The 19,226-nt window shown below is 36.0% G+C and overlaps 1 protein-coding gene across 2 annotated transcripts in view; it reads left to right on the top strand.

Moving 5' to 3' along the window:
• Positions 1–19,226, top strand: part of USH2A (usherin) — a gene marked incomplete at both ends in the record, with an annotated part of 756,807 nt that overhangs the window by 128,201 nt on the left and 609,380 nt on the right. For both annotated transcript variants that reach the window (XM_079697601.1, XM_079697602.1), the window contains one exon: positions 16,743–16,938. In XM_079697601.1, coding sequence (XP_079553727.1) covers positions 16,743–16,938 — 196 coding nt within the window. The remainder of the gene's footprint in view (positions 1–16,742; positions 16,939–19,226) is intronic.

Consider the following 19,226-nt stretch of genomic DNA (forward strand, 5'->3'; position numbering starts at 1 on the left):
AAACTTGTATTACCTGTTTCCAAAGTCCAACTTGAGGTTAGAAACACTGGCTCTTACAGTGCCTGGCACATAAAAGAAACCCATAGCAGGTTGCTGGACTGGATATTTATGTACACTATCCAAAAGTAGAAGGGAAACATCCATTTGTTTTAGGCTTGTTATTCCAAATCTTATTAATTTAATTCTAACTATTAAAAAAATCCTAAATATTTAGGAAATAACAATGTGTATATAATTCAGTCGCAAACTAATTTCTTAGAACCAATACAATTCTCCAATGGAGATTCGGGTGATACTGACGAGTTAATGTAGCCCCGTTGGTGCTTCATGTGTACCAAGGATTCAGGTTATTATCTTACACATAAATTAATTTGAGTATTTTGTAAAGGCACTTTTTAAAAGCCTGATTTATTTAGTTTCTTTATCATCTCAGATAAACATCTCTTAATATATTTGGAATTCACATTTTCACTGATTCAATAAACTAACAGTAGAGTAGGCAAGCGTACTACTCTATAGGTTCACAGCAACTTTGATCATTTTTACTAAAATAAAACAAAAAAGATTGTTAAACCAAATGAGTTAACTTTCCTAAAAGCCTATTTCTGTACAAAATTAACTAAACACATGGAGAATGTACTTTTTCGTGCTGGAAGAATTTTTAAAATGCTACTGTGAGATCTTTCATTTTGATAAAGTCAAAACCCCATCCTGTTAATAACCACTGTAGTAATTTTGCAGCAAATTACAATAAGACCACACTGTACAGTTGTGCCATTCAGATGACATTTATGAAATACTCTAATTTAACATGGTGTGACATATATCATATGCATCTTTTACAAGTTATAGCTTATAATCTCTGAGTGAAGTAGACCTAAACTAGAGGGGGAAAGGATGATGCAATATGAAATTATACCCCTTTGAGAAGTAGGAGGACTATAATTATAGTACTTCCTCTTAAAAAACCATTCAAGTATGTAACCGTTGCTGGGAACAACAGTATGTGGGGAATCTCTTTACACGCTTTCCGTCTTGAACACTCAAAAGATTGAGAAAAAAAAAATGTATTCTGTTCCTACTATCACTTTGTTTGAGCATACTTCAGAATTTTACCTTTCTGCACTCTCCTTAGAGATTATGGTGGTGAAGTTTGGAAAGCACTTTCTCGGAAATACCTTTTGGGGGGAGGGGAGCTATAAAAATATACCAGCCTGACGAATGACAGGCATTGTAGAATGGAAAAGAAAAGACATCTTGGTTTTACACCAGTGTGGAAGCTTTTCCTCTCAAGTGAATATTTTTGATAGCGGAGCAAGATGATAAACAGCAGTATCACAAAACACTTAAATGGAAACAAGTATTATGATGTACATTATTCACCTGGCATTCTCCAACTTGTGACATTTATATGTGGCAGAAACCACTGCAGATTCATTTAATTTTGAAGTAGAATGAATACCTTACAAAGGTAGCCTGTTACATTAGTGTGGACTTTTCTTCTCTAGAGAGACAGAAGCTTAGGGAAAGAAGTCATTGTGTCTATATTAGAAATATGGAGTAATTCTCAGAGTCCACTTCTTAGGGCTGAGTGAGCTCCTAGCAGGGAGAATATACTGTATAAAGATAGATAGATAAATAAATAGTTAGATAGATAGGCAGACAGGTAGATAAATAGATAAGAAGATACATACATACATACATACATAGACAAATAGAGATACACACATTTTTTCCTTAGAATCACCAGCAGCTGCAAATAATTAGGTATTTCATAGATGCTTTTTTTTAAAAATGCTAAAACCAGGCTATTTCCAGAGCTTACATTTAGATGCTTAATAATATAAATGCTCCAATGTTAAATCAGTTCAGAAAGACCGTGTTTCTCTGATGCTCAGTGATGGACCTATCAATAATTTGATGAGATACAAGACTAAGTTAGAAGAAAAGAGAGTAAGAGCAAGTCCCTAGGAATTGATAATGCAGTGACAAAATAGGTAGCAAGTACTTAAAGAGCTAGTTCTTAAATCTTAGTGTTCATAAGAATCACCAAAGAAATTTTTAAAAATGAAGATTCCTGGGCTTGTCCTTCAGGGACTTTTATTTCTATAGGTCTGATTGATTTGGTCATAGGCAGTCAAAGGACTCAACTTTTGAATATACTAAACATATGTCGGATATAGGTTTGTATATTCAAATATTTTCAGTATTTAAAAATGGCATGTATCCTTTTTTGAGGCAAATATTTTTAAAACTGTGACTATGTTTTATTTTTACATTTGAATGAAGGAGAATTTGGAGTAAATATTTTCTAAGAACCTATTCCAGATATTACTAAATCTACCAAAACCGAGTAGAACTTGTGATTTATAATTCTCTAATATTTGAAGTACCTCCTGAGCACATTTCAATGCTATAACAATTATTTTTAAACAATTCATCCAGTCAATAAACAGATATTTAGGGGATGCCCCTATGTACTTGGCACTGTGCTAATCAAGGTTACATAACAGTGAATGAACGAATCACTCAGGGACTGGTAAATGAAATTTAACCTTCCTGAAATGTATTGTTTACTAATATTATCTAGGAATAAACTTTGGAAAGATTGAATTTTTTTCATTGCCAGTGATAAACCCACCCCAGCTTCAGAATTTCTGTCTTTAAGCATATTCTTTTTATTTATTTATTTATTTATGCATGCATGCATGCATGCGTTACGTGGGCCTCTCACTGCTGTGGCCTCTCCCATTGTGGAGCACAGGCTCCGGACGCGCAGGCTCAGCGGCCATGGCTCATGGGCCCAGCCGCTCCGCGGCACGTGGGATCTTCCTGGACTGGGGCACGAACCCGCGTCCCCTGCATCGGCAGGCGGACTCTCAACCACTGCTCCACCAGGGAAGCCCTAAGCATATTCTTTTAAACATCATTCTGCCCATCCACTTTCCATAGTGTCTCCTTGGCGTGGGGTCTTACCATGGATGTGTGCCCTGGTCCATCAGTTTTGAGAGTTCCCGGAAGCTAGGCTACTCCAATCCCTTCAGTTCCCACTGTAGATCTCTCACTATCCCTTGTTTTGGATCAGCAGTACCCCTCCCACTTGTAGTCACCCATTCTCAAAACGCCCGTTCTCAAAACGTTCTCAAGTGTCCTGCACTTGGGGTTCGAGTTTTCAGGTCTTTCAAAAATCAGATGCCCTGTGACTTCTATCTGCTTTGTCCTACACTGACACTGATGCCATACATGTCTTGTGACTTGGTTTTTTGCACTTGTTTCTCTTTGGGGGTTTCTAGGGATAGTTGGTCACCTAGTTCTGTTATAAATATTATTCTTGGCTTCTTCTGGTTTTGCTTTTTAGTAGTGTTTTTATTTGGGGATTTGGAGAAATTCACAAACTCTGTGGCCATGTAATCATTGTCCTTCATTCCTCTGGAGCCTCTTTTGACTTGTATTGCCTAACTTAAACTGAATATATAGAATACACGGAAGAAATGTAAGCCCAAGCTCTTTTGTTGTTTGTCTTCCTGTGTGATGCCTTCTCCTTCTCTCTCAACCTATTTCACCATCAGTGACTGTTCTTTCCTCCATTTTCACCTACTCACCACAATATTCAACTGTACTCACTCAACTTTCCCTACACCCACCTCACACCCACTTATTTTCTGATAGTTTAAGTCTCTTATGAAACAGGTAAGAGAGGCAATAAAGACAAGTGGGGATGAACAGCAAAATGACTGCATCAGCAAGTAGCAGCCAGGCATTGAGAGAAGCTGATTGTTTTCTGAGCCAGAAGACTGATGATGGGGAGGAAAAAAGAACAAAGTAAACACAGAGTAAGTAGGCAAAAGGGAAAAGAAAAGACAAAATTAGCCAAATAGAAATTGGACAAACAATAGTGAAAATGAAAAAATTTAGTAGTCGTGTTTCTTCCATAAAGATTAATAACATTGACAAACTGATCAGTAGAAAGAAGAGAAAAACAAGTTGCCATTATCAGAAATAAAAAAAAGGGACATCACAGCACATTCTACAAACACCTATATAGGATCATAATGAATATTATGAAAAACTGTCTCCTAAGAAATTTGACATCCTAAGTGAAGTAGACAAATTAATATAAAACTAACACCAAAAGAAATAGAACATTAATACATACCTAACAGAAGAAAAAATAGAAAATCTAAATAGCTTCCTATAAAGACATTGAATGTGTAATCAAAATTCAAATTTCCTGGGCCTCCCTGGTGGCGCAGTGGTTGAGAGTCCGCCTGCCGATGCAGGGGATACGGGTTCGTGCCCCGGTCTGGGAGGATCCCATATGCCGCGGAGCGGCTGGGCCCGTGAGCCATGGCTGCTGAGCCTGCGCATCCGGAGCCTGTGCTCCGCAACGGGAGAGGCCACAGCAGTGAGAGGCCCGCGTACCACAAAAAAAAAAAAAAAAAAAAAAAAAAAAAAAAAAAAAAAAAAAAATTCAAATTTCCTTTCAACAAGGAAAACTTCAGGCCCAGATGACTTCATTGGTGACTTCTCCAATAGCATAAAGGAATAAATCATGTAAGTCCTACATAAACTCTTTTAGAAAACTGAGGAAGAATGTGTACTTTCCAAAGTGTTTAATGAGGGCTACTTAACCTTCATCCCATAACCTGACAAAACATTTAAAAACAAGTCCATTTGAACAAGTCAAATGTTCCATATGAACATAGATGTAAAATATCTTAACAATATAATTTAGCAAATTGAATCCTGAAATATATTAATCCTGAAATATATAATAACATTTGAAAAAGGCAAATGTTTCATATGAACAAAAATGTAAAATATCTTAACAATATTTTAGCAAATTGAATCCAGAAATATATAATAAAGGTAATGCATCATGACTGATTGGCATTTATTCCAAAAATGCAAGACTGGTTTAACATTTGAAAATCAATTAGTGCAATAAACAACATAAATCTCATAATAATCTCAATAAGTGTTTAAAAACTTTTGAAAAAATTCAAAATACCTTCATGATAAATACACTCTCCATACTAGAAACAGAAGAAAACTTATTCAATCTGAAAAGGGCATCTTCAAAGAAACTTAACATCATACTTAACAATAAATGTTAAACATTTTCCCTGTAAGATCAGGAACAAAACAAGGATCCTTGCTCTTATAACTTCTGTTCAAAGCTGTAACAGAGGTTGAAAGTAGTACAAAATGAACAAAGTAAAATCACAGATGTCAAAAAAGAAGCAAAACTTGTTATTTGCAGAAAACATGATACTAGATGGACAGTGGAGACAGGAGACATTGCCTTCTGTGGGGTGAGGGGCAGACATCAAGCCCCTCACCCCACATTATCACTTTTCTCTTCCTACCGTTGTCCTCCATAAAGCCATTAAAAATTGGTTAACAATCTAAAGAAGAATAGTGTTTATGCCATGCAGATGTAGCTACACAACAATCCCTGAGCAGCAATGGCATCCAGATTGCTGCCATCAAGCCCTTCCAGCAGAGACTCTGGGGCCATCACTGAGGTATGGTAGTAGTGTCACATGACACTAGAGAGGCATATTGGGGTCACATCGTGGAATTTGGACTTTGTTAGGTAGGCAACAGGGAGCGCTTGAATATCTTTGAGCACGGAAGTGACATGGTGGTGTGCCAAGTCAGGGGAGAGCTGTGCATTACAGTCATTGCTTAGAACTGCTCGTACTTGGTGATCAATTCATGTATTATTCTGCATACAATTCCTGGGCAATGCTGGCACTTCTGAGGGAAGACCTGGTAGAAACTGAGAGGTATTGCTCGCATACTATGACCTCATGCAACTCACAGGGTACATACTGTGTGGTTGTATGTGATCAAACATTTGTTGATAACAGCATGAATGAACGAGTTCTCCAGCAAGGAGGAATAGGAGTTAAAGAATTTCTATTCCAAAAAATCTGTAGTCATCTCTAGAAAAGAAAAGATTATTCTAAAGAATCTACTCATTAATTAAAAGATTTTTTTGCCCTCATTTGTATTTCTGTTCAAACAAAACCCTGAAAATCTAATTTAATTCCCAGGGCAGACTTCCCGTTCTTAAACTTTTGAGTTTGCTTTTCAAATTCTTACTTTGTTTGGCAACGTCCACATTACCTCATTGGCTTTTAGTGAGTTCTGTGAGAAGATGTAATCTATAGAACATTAGATTTTCCTCTACCACCAACCAAATGAGTGCTTAAGAATACAGATATTTCTCCTGTTTTAAAAGTGTTGCTTTGAATTACTTAAAGTATAGTGTCTATTACATAGAGAACCTCTAATAAATATTGACTGTTCTCACCTAATTTATTAATCTTTAACTCATACATCGTTATCTCTAAGTGATATTTTTCACACACACAGAAGAAATCACGTATGGATTATCTGATGCCTCGAGTCACCATGATAGAACTCCATCTCTTAATGTAGAGGATGGGTGAGAAAGCTGAGTAGGATAATGATTGCAGAGTCTTACTCTTTCCTGTTGTCACTAATCTTCCTGCCAAATTCATTGTTGCAATTGTTACACAATTGACTGTGCATATCCACCACTGCTACATAGCCTGGGACAGCAGACTTTTGCAGTATGGTCCAGAATAGAGAGATCCTGAGCATGGTCACTGGGTAGTAGACAGCGCCCATTAGCAAACATTGGGGCTATTCAGAGAAATTCACAAATTAGTAACTGGACTGCTAACCTGCTTTTCCACTGTGGGTCCAACTCCTCACAGGTATTGGCCATGGCCTTGACCTTCCTTGGGTCTAGCAGTCTTGCCATTGCTGCTGTTACATTTGTAGCTTATCACAAGCAGAGTGAACTTAGCACAGTGGTTATGAGCATGGATTTGTCTAGCTAACTCTCTGGCCCTCAAGAAGTAACTTGATCTAAGATTCAGTTTCTTCTGCTGTGCAAAATGAAGAGTCATTCATTTCCCAAATGGGAAAATGACTAAAACTCCTGCTATTATGGAGTTTACATTGTAAGGTGGTTTCGGGAGTAGAGGGGGAAGGTAATCAGCAGTCAATGTAAAAATAAGTAAATCTCTTTACTAAGTTAATTGCTATGGAAGAAACAGGACAAAGTAAAAGGCCTCAGGAGTGCCCTTTGAAGGAAGGGAGCTGCAATTTAGATACATAGTCAAGGCAGGGCTCATTAAGAAAGAGACATTTGATTTGAGCCCTGATGGTGGTGAGGGAGTTAGTTGTCTGGAAGTCTGTAGGGAGGGACCCAGGCAGAGGGAGCAGCCTATGCAAACACCCTAAGCTGTGGGTATCCCTGCTGTGTTCAAGGAACAGAAAAGAGGCCATGTGGCTGGAGTGGAAGCAAAAGAGAGGAGAAGGCACATCCAGAACCTTGGAAATCCTGGGTTGGGATGCAAAGGATTGGCCTTTCCACTTTGCCAGTGCCTGCTACGCAGCCATTAGGCACTCTAGAAGGTTGAAGAAAGTTGGATGGCCAATCCTTTGATGAATTTACTACCTACTGTTTAATCATTAGCAGTGTGACATATACAGAGTAATAGTTATATATACCACTAGTTTTTTTTCCCCAAGATGCTGACATCTCTGCTGCTTGCATATCTATAAGATTAAAAAAATTTTTTTAAACATGTTCAGGTATAACAGATGACATCATCTGTACAGCCCCACCTTCTTCTCAGAATGTTCCATCTTTTGCACCTAGTCTGGACCAATGGCCCTTTGGGCTACCTGCTCAGCTATTTGCATGGGCTTGCCACATACCTGAATCTCCATCTCCTGGATCCCATGCCTTGTATTCTTGTTGCTATTATTGTCGACTTTCTCATTTGCTGGTATCTTATGTCCCAGTACCTTCCTGAGAATGGGAGTTAAATTTAGAAGGTATTGCCTCCAATAATTTAAAATAATTTTATTCATAATTTAGAAGGTATCATGTCCAATAATTTGAAGACAACTTTATTTATAATTTGGAAGGTAGGATATAGTTTTCTAGGTTGCAATAATATTACAGAACACTTCAGTGATATTCTATATTTCTTTTATATGTGACTTATTTTATTGGTCTCTAGAAATTTTTGTGTCTTCTTTCTATTTCTGGTATTTGAATGCTTCATGAGATTGTACCTTAATGTAGTTTCTTTTTTTACCCATTAATTTTGCTAGCACATGGTGAGCCTTTTTAAACTGTGGCTTCATGTAAGGAAAAATGTTTATGTGGTATTAATGCTTTGATAATTTCCTTCCTCATTTTTCTATTTTTTGTCCTTCTGGAAATTCTATATTTTTATGTCATTTTTCTTCTATTATTATTATTCTTTCTGAAGAATTTTCTTAACTTTATTTTACAGTCTTTTTATTGAGATTTTTATTTTGCCTATTGTGTTTTTAATATTCAATAGTTCTTTCCTTCACAGATTGTTTCCTAAGGCTTTTTCTGTTCTATGTTTTTATTTTTTATTATTATTTTAAAATAAATTTATTTATTTTTATTGATTTATTTTTGGTTATGTTGGGTCTTCGTTGCTGTGTGCAGGCTTTCTCTAGTTGTGGCGAGCAGGGGCTACTCTTCGTTGCAGTGCGTGGGCTTCTTATTGCGGTGGCTTCTCTTGTTGCAGAGCACAGGCTCTAGGTGCATGGGCTTCAGTAGTTGTGGCACGCGGGCTCAGTAGTTGTGGCTCGTGAGCTCTAGAGCACAGGCTCTGTAGTTGTGGTGCACGGGCTTAGTTGCTCCGTGGCATGTGGGATCTTCCAGGACCAGGGATCAAACCCGTGTCCCCTGCATTGGCAGGCAGATTCTTAACCACTGCGCCACCAGGGAAGTCCCGTTCTATGTTTTTAAATGAATGCAACTTTTACCATAACTTTCTGGGGATAATAGTTAAAGCAGTGTTTTATTTGTTATTGGTTGATGACTTCTTATATTTCTTTTCTCTGCATTCCTTCTTTCCCTTATAGATTATTATTTCTTCTCCTTTTCTTTTTTTTCTTGGTCCCTCTTTTCCATGTTGGAAATTTTGCTGCCTGCTCTATTCTACAATAAAGTGGCAAAAGGCTTCCAAGCTGTACTTTGCTCTTGTGTGTAAAAACAGCAAGAGAGCTTTTCTTTGCAGTGGTCAGAGTCCCAGGTATCAGCTCTAGAGATCTTATCTCTGTAGCTTTTCTCTGCCAGTTTCCTCTTAAATGGAAAATAAGTCTGGCTCCTGGCTTTCTAGAAGCAGTGTAGGAGAAGTAGAATGGTGGCAAGAGGTGAGGGTGTACATGCACTCTCACTTAATCCTCCAATTTCTGTCCTATACCTCATCTGTTCACCGACTGCTGATGGTCTAATATAATGGAGCTGGTTATCTTAATTTTTTTTGGCAATAAGACCAATATCACCATGGAATGGGAGTGTACCTGGCTGTGTAGGATTAAAAAGGGAATTGGAACTCTAAATACTTGTTTTGTAGAACTCTTCTAATTCAGTATTCTCAACCACAGCATAATTGGTATTTCTGGCTGGATAATTCTTTGTTGTGGGGAACTGTTCTGTATATGGTAGGATGTTTAGCAGCATCCCTGGCCTCAACCCACCAGATGGTAGTAGAACCTCTCTCCCAATTGTGACAACCAGAAAGTCCCCAGCCACTGCTCTCACCCCCAGGTGAGAGCCATTGTTCTGATTTCAGAACTTATCCTGCTTTTTACAGTGTTTTATCACTTGTAAACTTAATGCTTTCAGAGCCTAAAGGCTAAGGTTTTCCTTTCTGTAGGAAAAATCAGTTTTCTTGTTTTAGAAATACAACTCACCTGGCACCCATATTGTAGCTTCTGACTAGTTGAGAGTATTGTCAATATTCATTTATATTTCTTCCTTCCATTCTCTGTCTTTGAAACTTTTTGGGAAAATTCATTTGTTCTCTATTGTTCTCTCTAATCATTAAAAGTATGGATTATAATTTTTAAAATTAATCATTAAAATTATGGATTACAATTTTTAAAATTCCTATTTTAGTAAAATATCAGGAAAAGAGGAAATAAGCACATGATTAATCTTCTGGCTTTTTACCTTGAGAGAATTTCCAGGCCAAAGAACAGAGTGGGAGGTGGAGCTCAGGGGATTCTCTGAGTTGAAGAGGTGGAGCTGACAGTTTGGGGAGTCCAAAGTGGCTAGAGTTTGCAGAGAGAGCAGCACAGAGAGATAATCCCAGGGCTCTATACAGTATCTTTCTTAAGTACTCAGCTGGCTATCAATTATTGCATGTGTGTGAGGCTGGGGAAAGAACAACCTGAAAGAATTAAATGTAATTGTGCTGAGCAGTCATGCAAGGCTGTGAATAGTGCCTGTTTCCACTAGCCAAACTAGAAAAACCTCATGAGTCACAGGATATCCGATAGAGTACACAGAAGTATCTTGCTTCAATAGTAGAGAATAGTCCTAGACTAATCACTGCTCCAGGATACCTAATAAATCTTAGGAGCAAGACCCAAAGGAACTGTTTCCAAGTAACTTAACTGCATCCCAGGACAAAGCTCAGGAATATTCATAGGAACACTAAAATATCTAGCACCCAAAAAGAGAAAGTCCACAAAATCTAGCACCCAATTAAAAAAAAAATACCAGGCATGCAAAGAAGCAGGAAAATAAAACCTATAATGAGGACAAAAATCAATCAATCAAAAGTGACCCAGAACTAAAACAGATGTTAGAATTACCAGGCAGGTACCTTAAAACAGATATTGTAACTATGTTCCAGATGTTCAAAAAGTTGCATAGAGACATAAAAGGTACGAATAGGATGCAAATCAAAAATCTAGAGAGGAAAGCTACAATGTGTAAAATGAAAATAAATTGGATGGGATTAATGGTACTTATACATTGGAGAAAAGAGTAATGAACTTGAAGTCATAACAGTATAAACCATTTAAATTAAACATATAGAGAAAAGATAATTTAGAAAAATTGAAACAACATCAGTGAGCTTTGGGACTACTTCAGGAGTTGTGATATATGTATAACTGGAGTGCCCAAAGAAGAGGAAGACTGAAGATAGAGACAGAAAAAAATTTGAAGAAATAATGACTGAAAAATTCTAAATACTGTATAATGAAAACCCAAAAAACCACCAACCCAAGAAACTCAAGAAAAGCCAAGAAGAAGAAACATGAAGAAAACTGCAAAAAGCACATCATAATTGAATTGCTTCAAACTAGTGATAATTTTCTCTTTAATGATAAAGATAAAATATTAAAGCAGCCAGAGGAAATAGATTAAATTATATACAGAGGAAAAACCATTAGGATGATGAGAGTTTCCTATTAAAAATAACGCAAGCAAAAAGACAGTGATGCAACATACTGGAAACACAGAAATAAAAAAAATGGTGTACATAGAATTCTATACCTAGCAAAAATATCTCTCTGAGATAAAGGGAAAGTAGAAATTTTTTACAATATATAAAAATGAAAGAATTCATCACAAGCAGACCTGCATGCACTATAAGAAATGTTAAAAAGAAATCCTTCAGCCAGAAGTATAATGATACCAGATGTAATCATAAATTTACACAAAGAACTGAAGAGCTCCAGAGAGAGTAGCTACATGGGTAATTATATAAGATTTATCTGATTATTTAATTCTCTTTAAAAATAATTGGCAGTTTAAACAAAAGCAATAATGCTGTATTAAAATATTTATAATACATTTACAATTAAAATGTATGACAACAATAGCACAACGTTAGAAGAGAGAAAATGAACTATAATATCATAAGGTTCTTATTACTAAATGTAATCACTTCAAGGTAGACTGTGATAAAGATATACACCATAGACTTCAAAGAGACCACTAAAAATAATAAAACAATGTGCTGTAGCTAATAAACCAAAAGTAAGATAAAAATGGAATCTAGAAATATTTAAATAATAGAAAAGCAGGCAGAAATGAGGAACACAAACAGTTGAAACAAATATAAGGAAAATAGCAGGATGGTGGATGTAAAACTAACCATGTCAATAATCACATTAAATTTAAATGTTCTAGATACTCCATTTAAAAGTCAGAGATTGGAAGATTGGATAAAAAAAAAAGTAAGACCCTGCCAAAGGATTATATGCTGCCTACAGGAAATACATTTCAAATATAAGACGCACATAGGTTAAAAATAAAGGATGATTAAAGATATACTATGTAATTACTAATCCTAAGAAAGCTGGGGTGACTTTATTAATATCAGAAAATATAGATTTTAAAGTAAAAGTGTTTCCCGGGGTAAAGATGGTCACATTGCAAAACAGGTCAATTCATCAAAAGGGTTTGGTACATAAATTCTTAACATTTATGTACCAAACCACAGAGTCTGTGCAGCGATACAAGTCAAAAACTGGTAGAATTGAAAGGAGAAATACAGAAATCCGAGATTGTAGGCAAAAATTTCAATACCCCTTTCTCAATAATTAATATAACAAATTGACAGAAAATCATAAGTATAGAGGTTAAAACAGCACTGTCAACCAAGTTGACTTAATTGACATTTATAGAATACTCAACAGCAGCAGAATACACATTTTTTCTAGTCTACACAAAGCACCTATCAAAATGAATCAAATTCTGGACCATAAAACAAGCCTCAATAAATTTAAAAGAATTCAAGTCATGTAAAGTATGTTATCTGACCATAATCATTAAATAAAATTGGAAATCAATAAGAGTAATCTCTGTAATATCCCTAAATATTTGGAAACTAAATAACACACATCTAAATAACCTAAGGGTCAAATAGGAAATGAAAGGGAAATTAGCAAGTCTTCTGAACTGAATGAAAATGAAAATACAACATATCAAAACTGTGGGATGCTGATATAGCGGTCCTTAGTAAGATATTAAAAGCACGAAATTGTCTATATTAGAAAAGAAAAAAATTCAAAGAAAAACCTTTCCCCTTAAGAAACTGGAAAAAGAAAAGAAATGACCCAAGCTAATCAAAATTATTTTCGAGTTTCTAACTAGAGCTCATAAGGGCATCCCTTTTCCCTCATTGTTCATGTGGCTGAAAGCATGCAAGACCAAAACTTACAAAACCAGGATTGTGTTTTAAGCCTTAAAGAGCTAGAAAATTTCTCTGGCTTAAAGTATGAACATGTTTGTTTGTTGTTAGAAACAGTAACTGTACCTCATTATTTGTTTTCCTGCTACATTACTAATAGAAATTTCAATATTATTTGGCCATGCGATCATGGAGAATAAACTATATTTCTCAGCCTCCCTGGCAGTTATGTATAGAAATATAATTTAAGTTCTGGTCAGTGGTATTGTTTCTATTAACTTTCGCCTCTAAAATGGTGGCTTAAAACAACGAAAACCATTTACTTGGTTTAGAATTCTACGCTTTGGCTCAGCGGTGGTCTGGGCTGGCTTGGCTGATCGTGCCTGAGCTCTTTCATTTATGTGGTTAGCTAGCTTGTCAGCTGGCATTTAGATGATCCAGGAAGGCCTCACTCACGTGTCTAGTGGTTGTCAAGCAGAAGATTAACTGGGGTGATAGGAGAGGCTATTAGCTGGGGCTTCTAATTCTCTTCCACATGTCCTCAAATCCTCCAACAGGATAGCGTGGCCCTGTTTACCAGGTGGTCTCAGGGTTCCAAGCCCAGCTAGAAAGAATCAACTCCAAGTCTGCAAGCATTTCAAACTTCTACTTGCATCATATTTGCTGACTTACTATTGGCCATATAAAATCAAATAAGTCAACCGAGGGTTAGTGTTAGAAATATTCTATCAAATAGCATGGAAACAGAAAAGTGTTGTATCTGACTTTTTGGAAGTGTATTTTTAAAGGGAGGGAGTCACACTCTTCTCTCTACTTCTTGGTGGACAAGAATTGGTCTTAGATTGTGAATAGTTTTATATTCCCTCACATAAAAGGGAGATAATCTACAGTGAGTTGTACAGAAGTGAACATGTATTTTCAGGTGAATTTTGAGAAACTGATTACAATGAACTCATTTATAAACTATAAAGCCTTTTATCATTTACTTTTAAACCACATTTTAAGGTATGGCTAATACAGAGAAATTATAAGCTATATGCATTATGCAAACATTTAGGTTAATGAAATAAGAGTAAAGTTGTGTTATTTGCAGCTGAGTTTCCCATATGGAGATATTTCATTTTATTGAAAAAAATATCCCATAAGACCAAAGTGTTGCACAAATCAAGGCAATAATGAACACTTTTTAGATGATCTATGGAAAAGATGACTAAGAGTTAGGTGTAAAGAGGAAAAGTAGACAGACGTTAGGGAGGAGTGAGGAGTAGGGAGAGACAAGACAGTTAAATGGTGACTAACTGGGGTGCAGAAGCCTTTGGCAATGTCTAGTTGTAGGGAAACTAAATAGATATTATAAATTGCAAAGTAAAGTTCTCACTCTTCTTTCACCCCAAATCTTTAGTAAAATGTATTACTTTTTTTAAAAATGAGAGCTCCTCTTCTGAAATTTCAAGTTTCATGTCTAGAATGATACAGAGCGGAGCTCTCAGGTGGCAGGAAGATTCCCAAATGGAAGAAGCAGAAATTTAGGGTCAGGGTGGCCATGAGAATATCAGTACACATAGAAGTTTTAAAAACTGAAGGAGAACTTTTGTCCTTCAACAGGAGTGGAATGAGGGTTCCAGGCAATCTCATCTAGATTTCAAGAGGAAGGGAAGCTCCAGGTGATACATGCCTTACATTTGAGTAAGAATGTAACAAAATAGGGCTTCCCTGGTGGCGCAGTGGTTGAGAGTCCGCCTGCCAATGCAGGGGACATGGGTTCGTGCCCTGGTCCAGGAGGATGCCACATCCCACATGCCACGGAGTGGCTGGGCCTGTGAGCCATGGCCACTGAGCCTGAGCCTCCGGAGCCTGTGCTCCACAATGGGAGAGGCCATGGCAGTGAGAGCCCCACGTACCGCAAAAAAAAAAAAAAAAAAAAGAATATAATAAAATAAATAGAAGATAAAGTTTTAGCACAGAATACACCTTTATTTCTCTTTAGCCTTTTCACTCACCTTTATTTCTCTTTAGCCTTTTCACTCTTTCTTGCTCTAGATTTTTGAAAGAGTACTCTTTACATGTGGGGCATATGCAAGGTTATTCTTTGAGAGAAATATAAAGTATGTCCAATTCCTTAAGGTGCTTGCCATCTGGAGAACAAGACTAATATATGTGAGACAAGAGCAAAAAAATAGGGATTCATTAAATGGTAATGGACTTGAAGTGTTATTAGTATGTAATCAGAGGTCTATTCGATTTTCATGACTGTAAGTAACTTATACCCATCAATAAATGCCATTTATTTTTGCAGACCAAATCAAATACCTGTTTTGAGTCATAATCTGGTTTCCACGGGGCGGGGTAAGAGTGTGGGTGTGAAAACAAAGCCAGACACTGTGGGGCAAGTCACAGTCCTTGCATATCTTTCTGACCTATATATATGTCTTTGATATTGACGTGCATTATTGTCTACAACTCCACCGTGCATGTATAAACCTTTATTTTTCAGAGTACTAGACATTTTGTATCATTGTCTTACCCTTAAATAATGATTCCAGTGAGTTCCTATTTTCCAGATGAGGAAAAATGAGGCAGTGATAGATTTTTTAACAACTATTTAATTAAAAAACCCTTCTCTACCTCTTTGTTACTGAATCCCAACCTCATGTGATAGTTTTGGATATCCCTGAGATTAAAGGTAAATCAAACTGTGTCTTTCCACAAGTAGGCAACTTCCCTTTGTGATAACCTTGCCTCCAAATGTGGCATGCTGGATTCAGTTTGAGTGGAAGGAAATCATGGGGAGACAGGCCAGTGACTTTATGAGAGATATGACGTCTGTATTCACATCTCTTGTGAAAGTCTGAAGTTATTATTGAATTTCTCAGATTTATTTCACGTGTTATATGTATATATTCCCTAGTGAATGGTTTTAGCTGTTTCTTTAACCAACATAGCATTATCTATGCATAGAGTAGATAAGCATTATATAGTCTATGTATTTTCATTCATTCTCAAACAGCAGCTTGAAGAGGAAAAATTCTCCTTTGTTCAGCTGTTATTTTAGTTGACAATGCTCTAAAACAAGTAACATTTTTGCATTTTTTACCACAATGTAAGTCAGTTAAATATACTTGATGTGATTAATTCATAATATAAATGAACCATAAATATGCTGAAATATTCCTAAGAGTAGAGTTGTATAAAAAATGTTATTAGGGTCATTATCAGGATGCATAAATGGATACTATTAAGAGCTTTATTTTAAACATTGTTAAAATCTTGGTTGGATGATATTATTATAGAAAGAGTCTTCCTCAGTTGAAGCACCGGGCATGCATAGAACAAGTTTGGATCAAGCAGTAAATGAGAGGAATGTAACAGAGAGGTGGAGATTAAAGACTAAATTAACGACTGGCCCTTTTCTATTTTCAGCCTCCCCATGACTATATTTTGATTTCTTTATATGGTGCTTAAGGCTTAATTCCACTTGCCTTTTAGTCCTACACTACTGACTTCTATGGGGTTTATTTCCATTCAGTTCTATATATTCACCCTGCTGAAGCTCTCCCATGTTTCTGTGTCAGGAAGGGAAATACCTTATTACCTTCTTGTCTGTTTCACATTTAAAGTTTTTTCCCTCCCTGCCCTCTCTGTCTTGTACCTAATGAGCAAATTATCTAAAAATAGATACGTTCATCATCCTACAAAATGTTGTATCTTCTCTAGATCGGAGGCCAGTGTAATTGTAAGAGACATGTGTCTGGCAGACAGTGCAATCAGTGCCAGAACGGATTCTACAACCTACAAGAATGGGATCCTGATGGCTGCATTCCGTGCAACTGTAATGCCTCTGGGACAGTGGATGGAGATATTACCTGTCACCCAAATTCAGGCCAGTGCAAGTGCAAAGCAAATGTTATTGGTATGTGTAATGCAAAAGTTTGCAGTCACATCTCTATTACCATCTGGAATAAAATCCTCTATTTGATTTCTTCACTGAAGAGTAAAGCAAATTTCCTTGCTCAAGGCAGCCTGGGGAAAAAAAATTTGGATGAAATTAACTGTCTAAAAATGACTAAATTAATAATTCTCTCAAACTACAGCTTGAAGCTTAGTTTAATCAACCCTTTAGAAGTTTCTTTATTCTGTAGATGTATTAGTTCACATGGTCCCATACTAATAAGTCATAGAAAAATATAATTTGCTTACTGCATAGATGTTTCTTTTAGAAAATTAGCACTTTTTCAAAATGCTTTACACTTAATGAGTTCTAAGCAAATCATTTCCATGCTAGTTTTCTTAATAGACCAAAATAAATGGATTTTTTTCTGAAATATTCTGTGCTGCAGGGTCCTTTGTGATAAATCTTTCCATTTTTTTCTATTATATTTCTTTGAACTGTTCCTATGAAATGCAAAATAAGTCAACATAATTCCACAGATCATGTATATTGCTAGGGTTAGTTATAAAGGGCCACATAATTTTAATTTTGTAATTCAGTGCCAAGCTGATTATAATAAACAGCTACCTTTGGTGTTATTTATCATTTCTTTATACAAGACATGCTTTTTTTGTTTGTTACTCCCACAGGTATTTTTCAGAAATTAGATTTGATTATAGCAATTTATTACATCCAACATTTTTGAGGGGAACCACAGCCATATAAGGACAAAATTTATCAAGTGCCCGAAATGCACTAGGTACATAATGCACTTTGAAATTTTGATATATGAGAATATTATGAGAGGAAAGTTTCCGGATAAAGTGAGTCTTGTATTATAACTGAACACGTCTTGGTTCATATAGGAAGTTTAAAAAAGACCTTTACCTTTCTATTGTCATTCAAGACACCAAGTCTTCCATGGTTTTTCTAACACTGACCTAAACCTTATGATAATAAAAACATGCCTGGCGCACACACACACACACACACACACACACACACACACGCCCACAAATGTGCATATACACAAACATACGAACATATCATTTGGAGTAACATTTTCATTTCTGTGATATAACACTAAAGCTAATTCTTTATCTTTTATATATGTTGGCATGCATACATCATTTTGTACAATTCAGCTAGACAAGCATTTCATTTAATTTAGTAAAAAAGAATATGGGCTTGCACATATTGATGGTATTACACAAGATTTATAGTATTACACAATTTATGGTATTACACAAGATTTCTCTGGTTTAAAGAAGATTAAATCAAAATCTTTACCAAAACTTGCCCTTATGCATTTTAAGCATACAAAAGCTAACTTTTCAGGGACAAAAAGAAAAGAATAACTACCTTATAAATAGAAGCACACTTTTGTATAAGTTTATCTGTGATATTGAATGAAGTCCTCCAAGTTCAGTCCATACAACATCCTTTGTTCTTTGATATAAAATATACTTTAAATTCAAGCTGAGAAAACAAAATTTAAAGAAAGGGCTTTAGGGACAATCAAATGGTTACAGCTCTGTATCAATAAACTCTTTCCTGTGGTCGTTAGATTCCAGAGCTTAAGGAAGGATCAGAGAATCAAACTTTACTATTTACTTAGAATTTGTTATGGCCTCCCTGCCATTTACCTGTGTTATTGGTTGTTCCAGGTAGTTTTCTGCAGGAAAATATAAATACATACTTTTTGAAGATGAAATCATCAGTTTGATATTACTATCTCTGGAGTTATTTCTGCACATACAGTATTTTTTAATAGAAATGTAAACTTGATATGTGTATATATTTCTTTTCCTAAGGGAACTAGCAAGTAACCTTATTCAATTTTACCTTGTTCATATGATTAAAAAAACAACAGAAAATGCAAGTATATGTTGTATGTGCTTCAGAAAGCAAACTGTTAGATTTAACAAAACTGTTAAAGCTTACTAATGATTCTATCACCAGTAAAATACATTAGCACCGATAATTTTATTAAAGTAGGTCATTCATCTAGAATAAAAAGGGAGAAGAATGTGAATTAAATGCCAAGTGTGCTACCTCGCCTGTACTTTTTAACACTGAATGTGATGCCCTGTAGGCCTTCCTGAGTATCGTTAGGAATAGATTACCTGTCAGGAATATGTATGGCATATTCAAATAAGCACTGCGCATATTTTTAAAACTGATATGATGTGAATCCATGTAGACCAATTTTAATAGTTCAAAATGAGTCATAATTCTTGTTAACAATACAGTTATTTTTAAAATTTGCA

This window comes from Hyperoodon ampullatus (assembly GCF_949752795.1).
Source record: "Hyperoodon ampullatus genome assembly, chromosome: 2".
Classification (NCBI taxonomy): Eukaryota; Metazoa; Chordata; class Mammalia; order Artiodactyla; family Ziphiidae; genus Hyperoodon; species Hyperoodon ampullatus.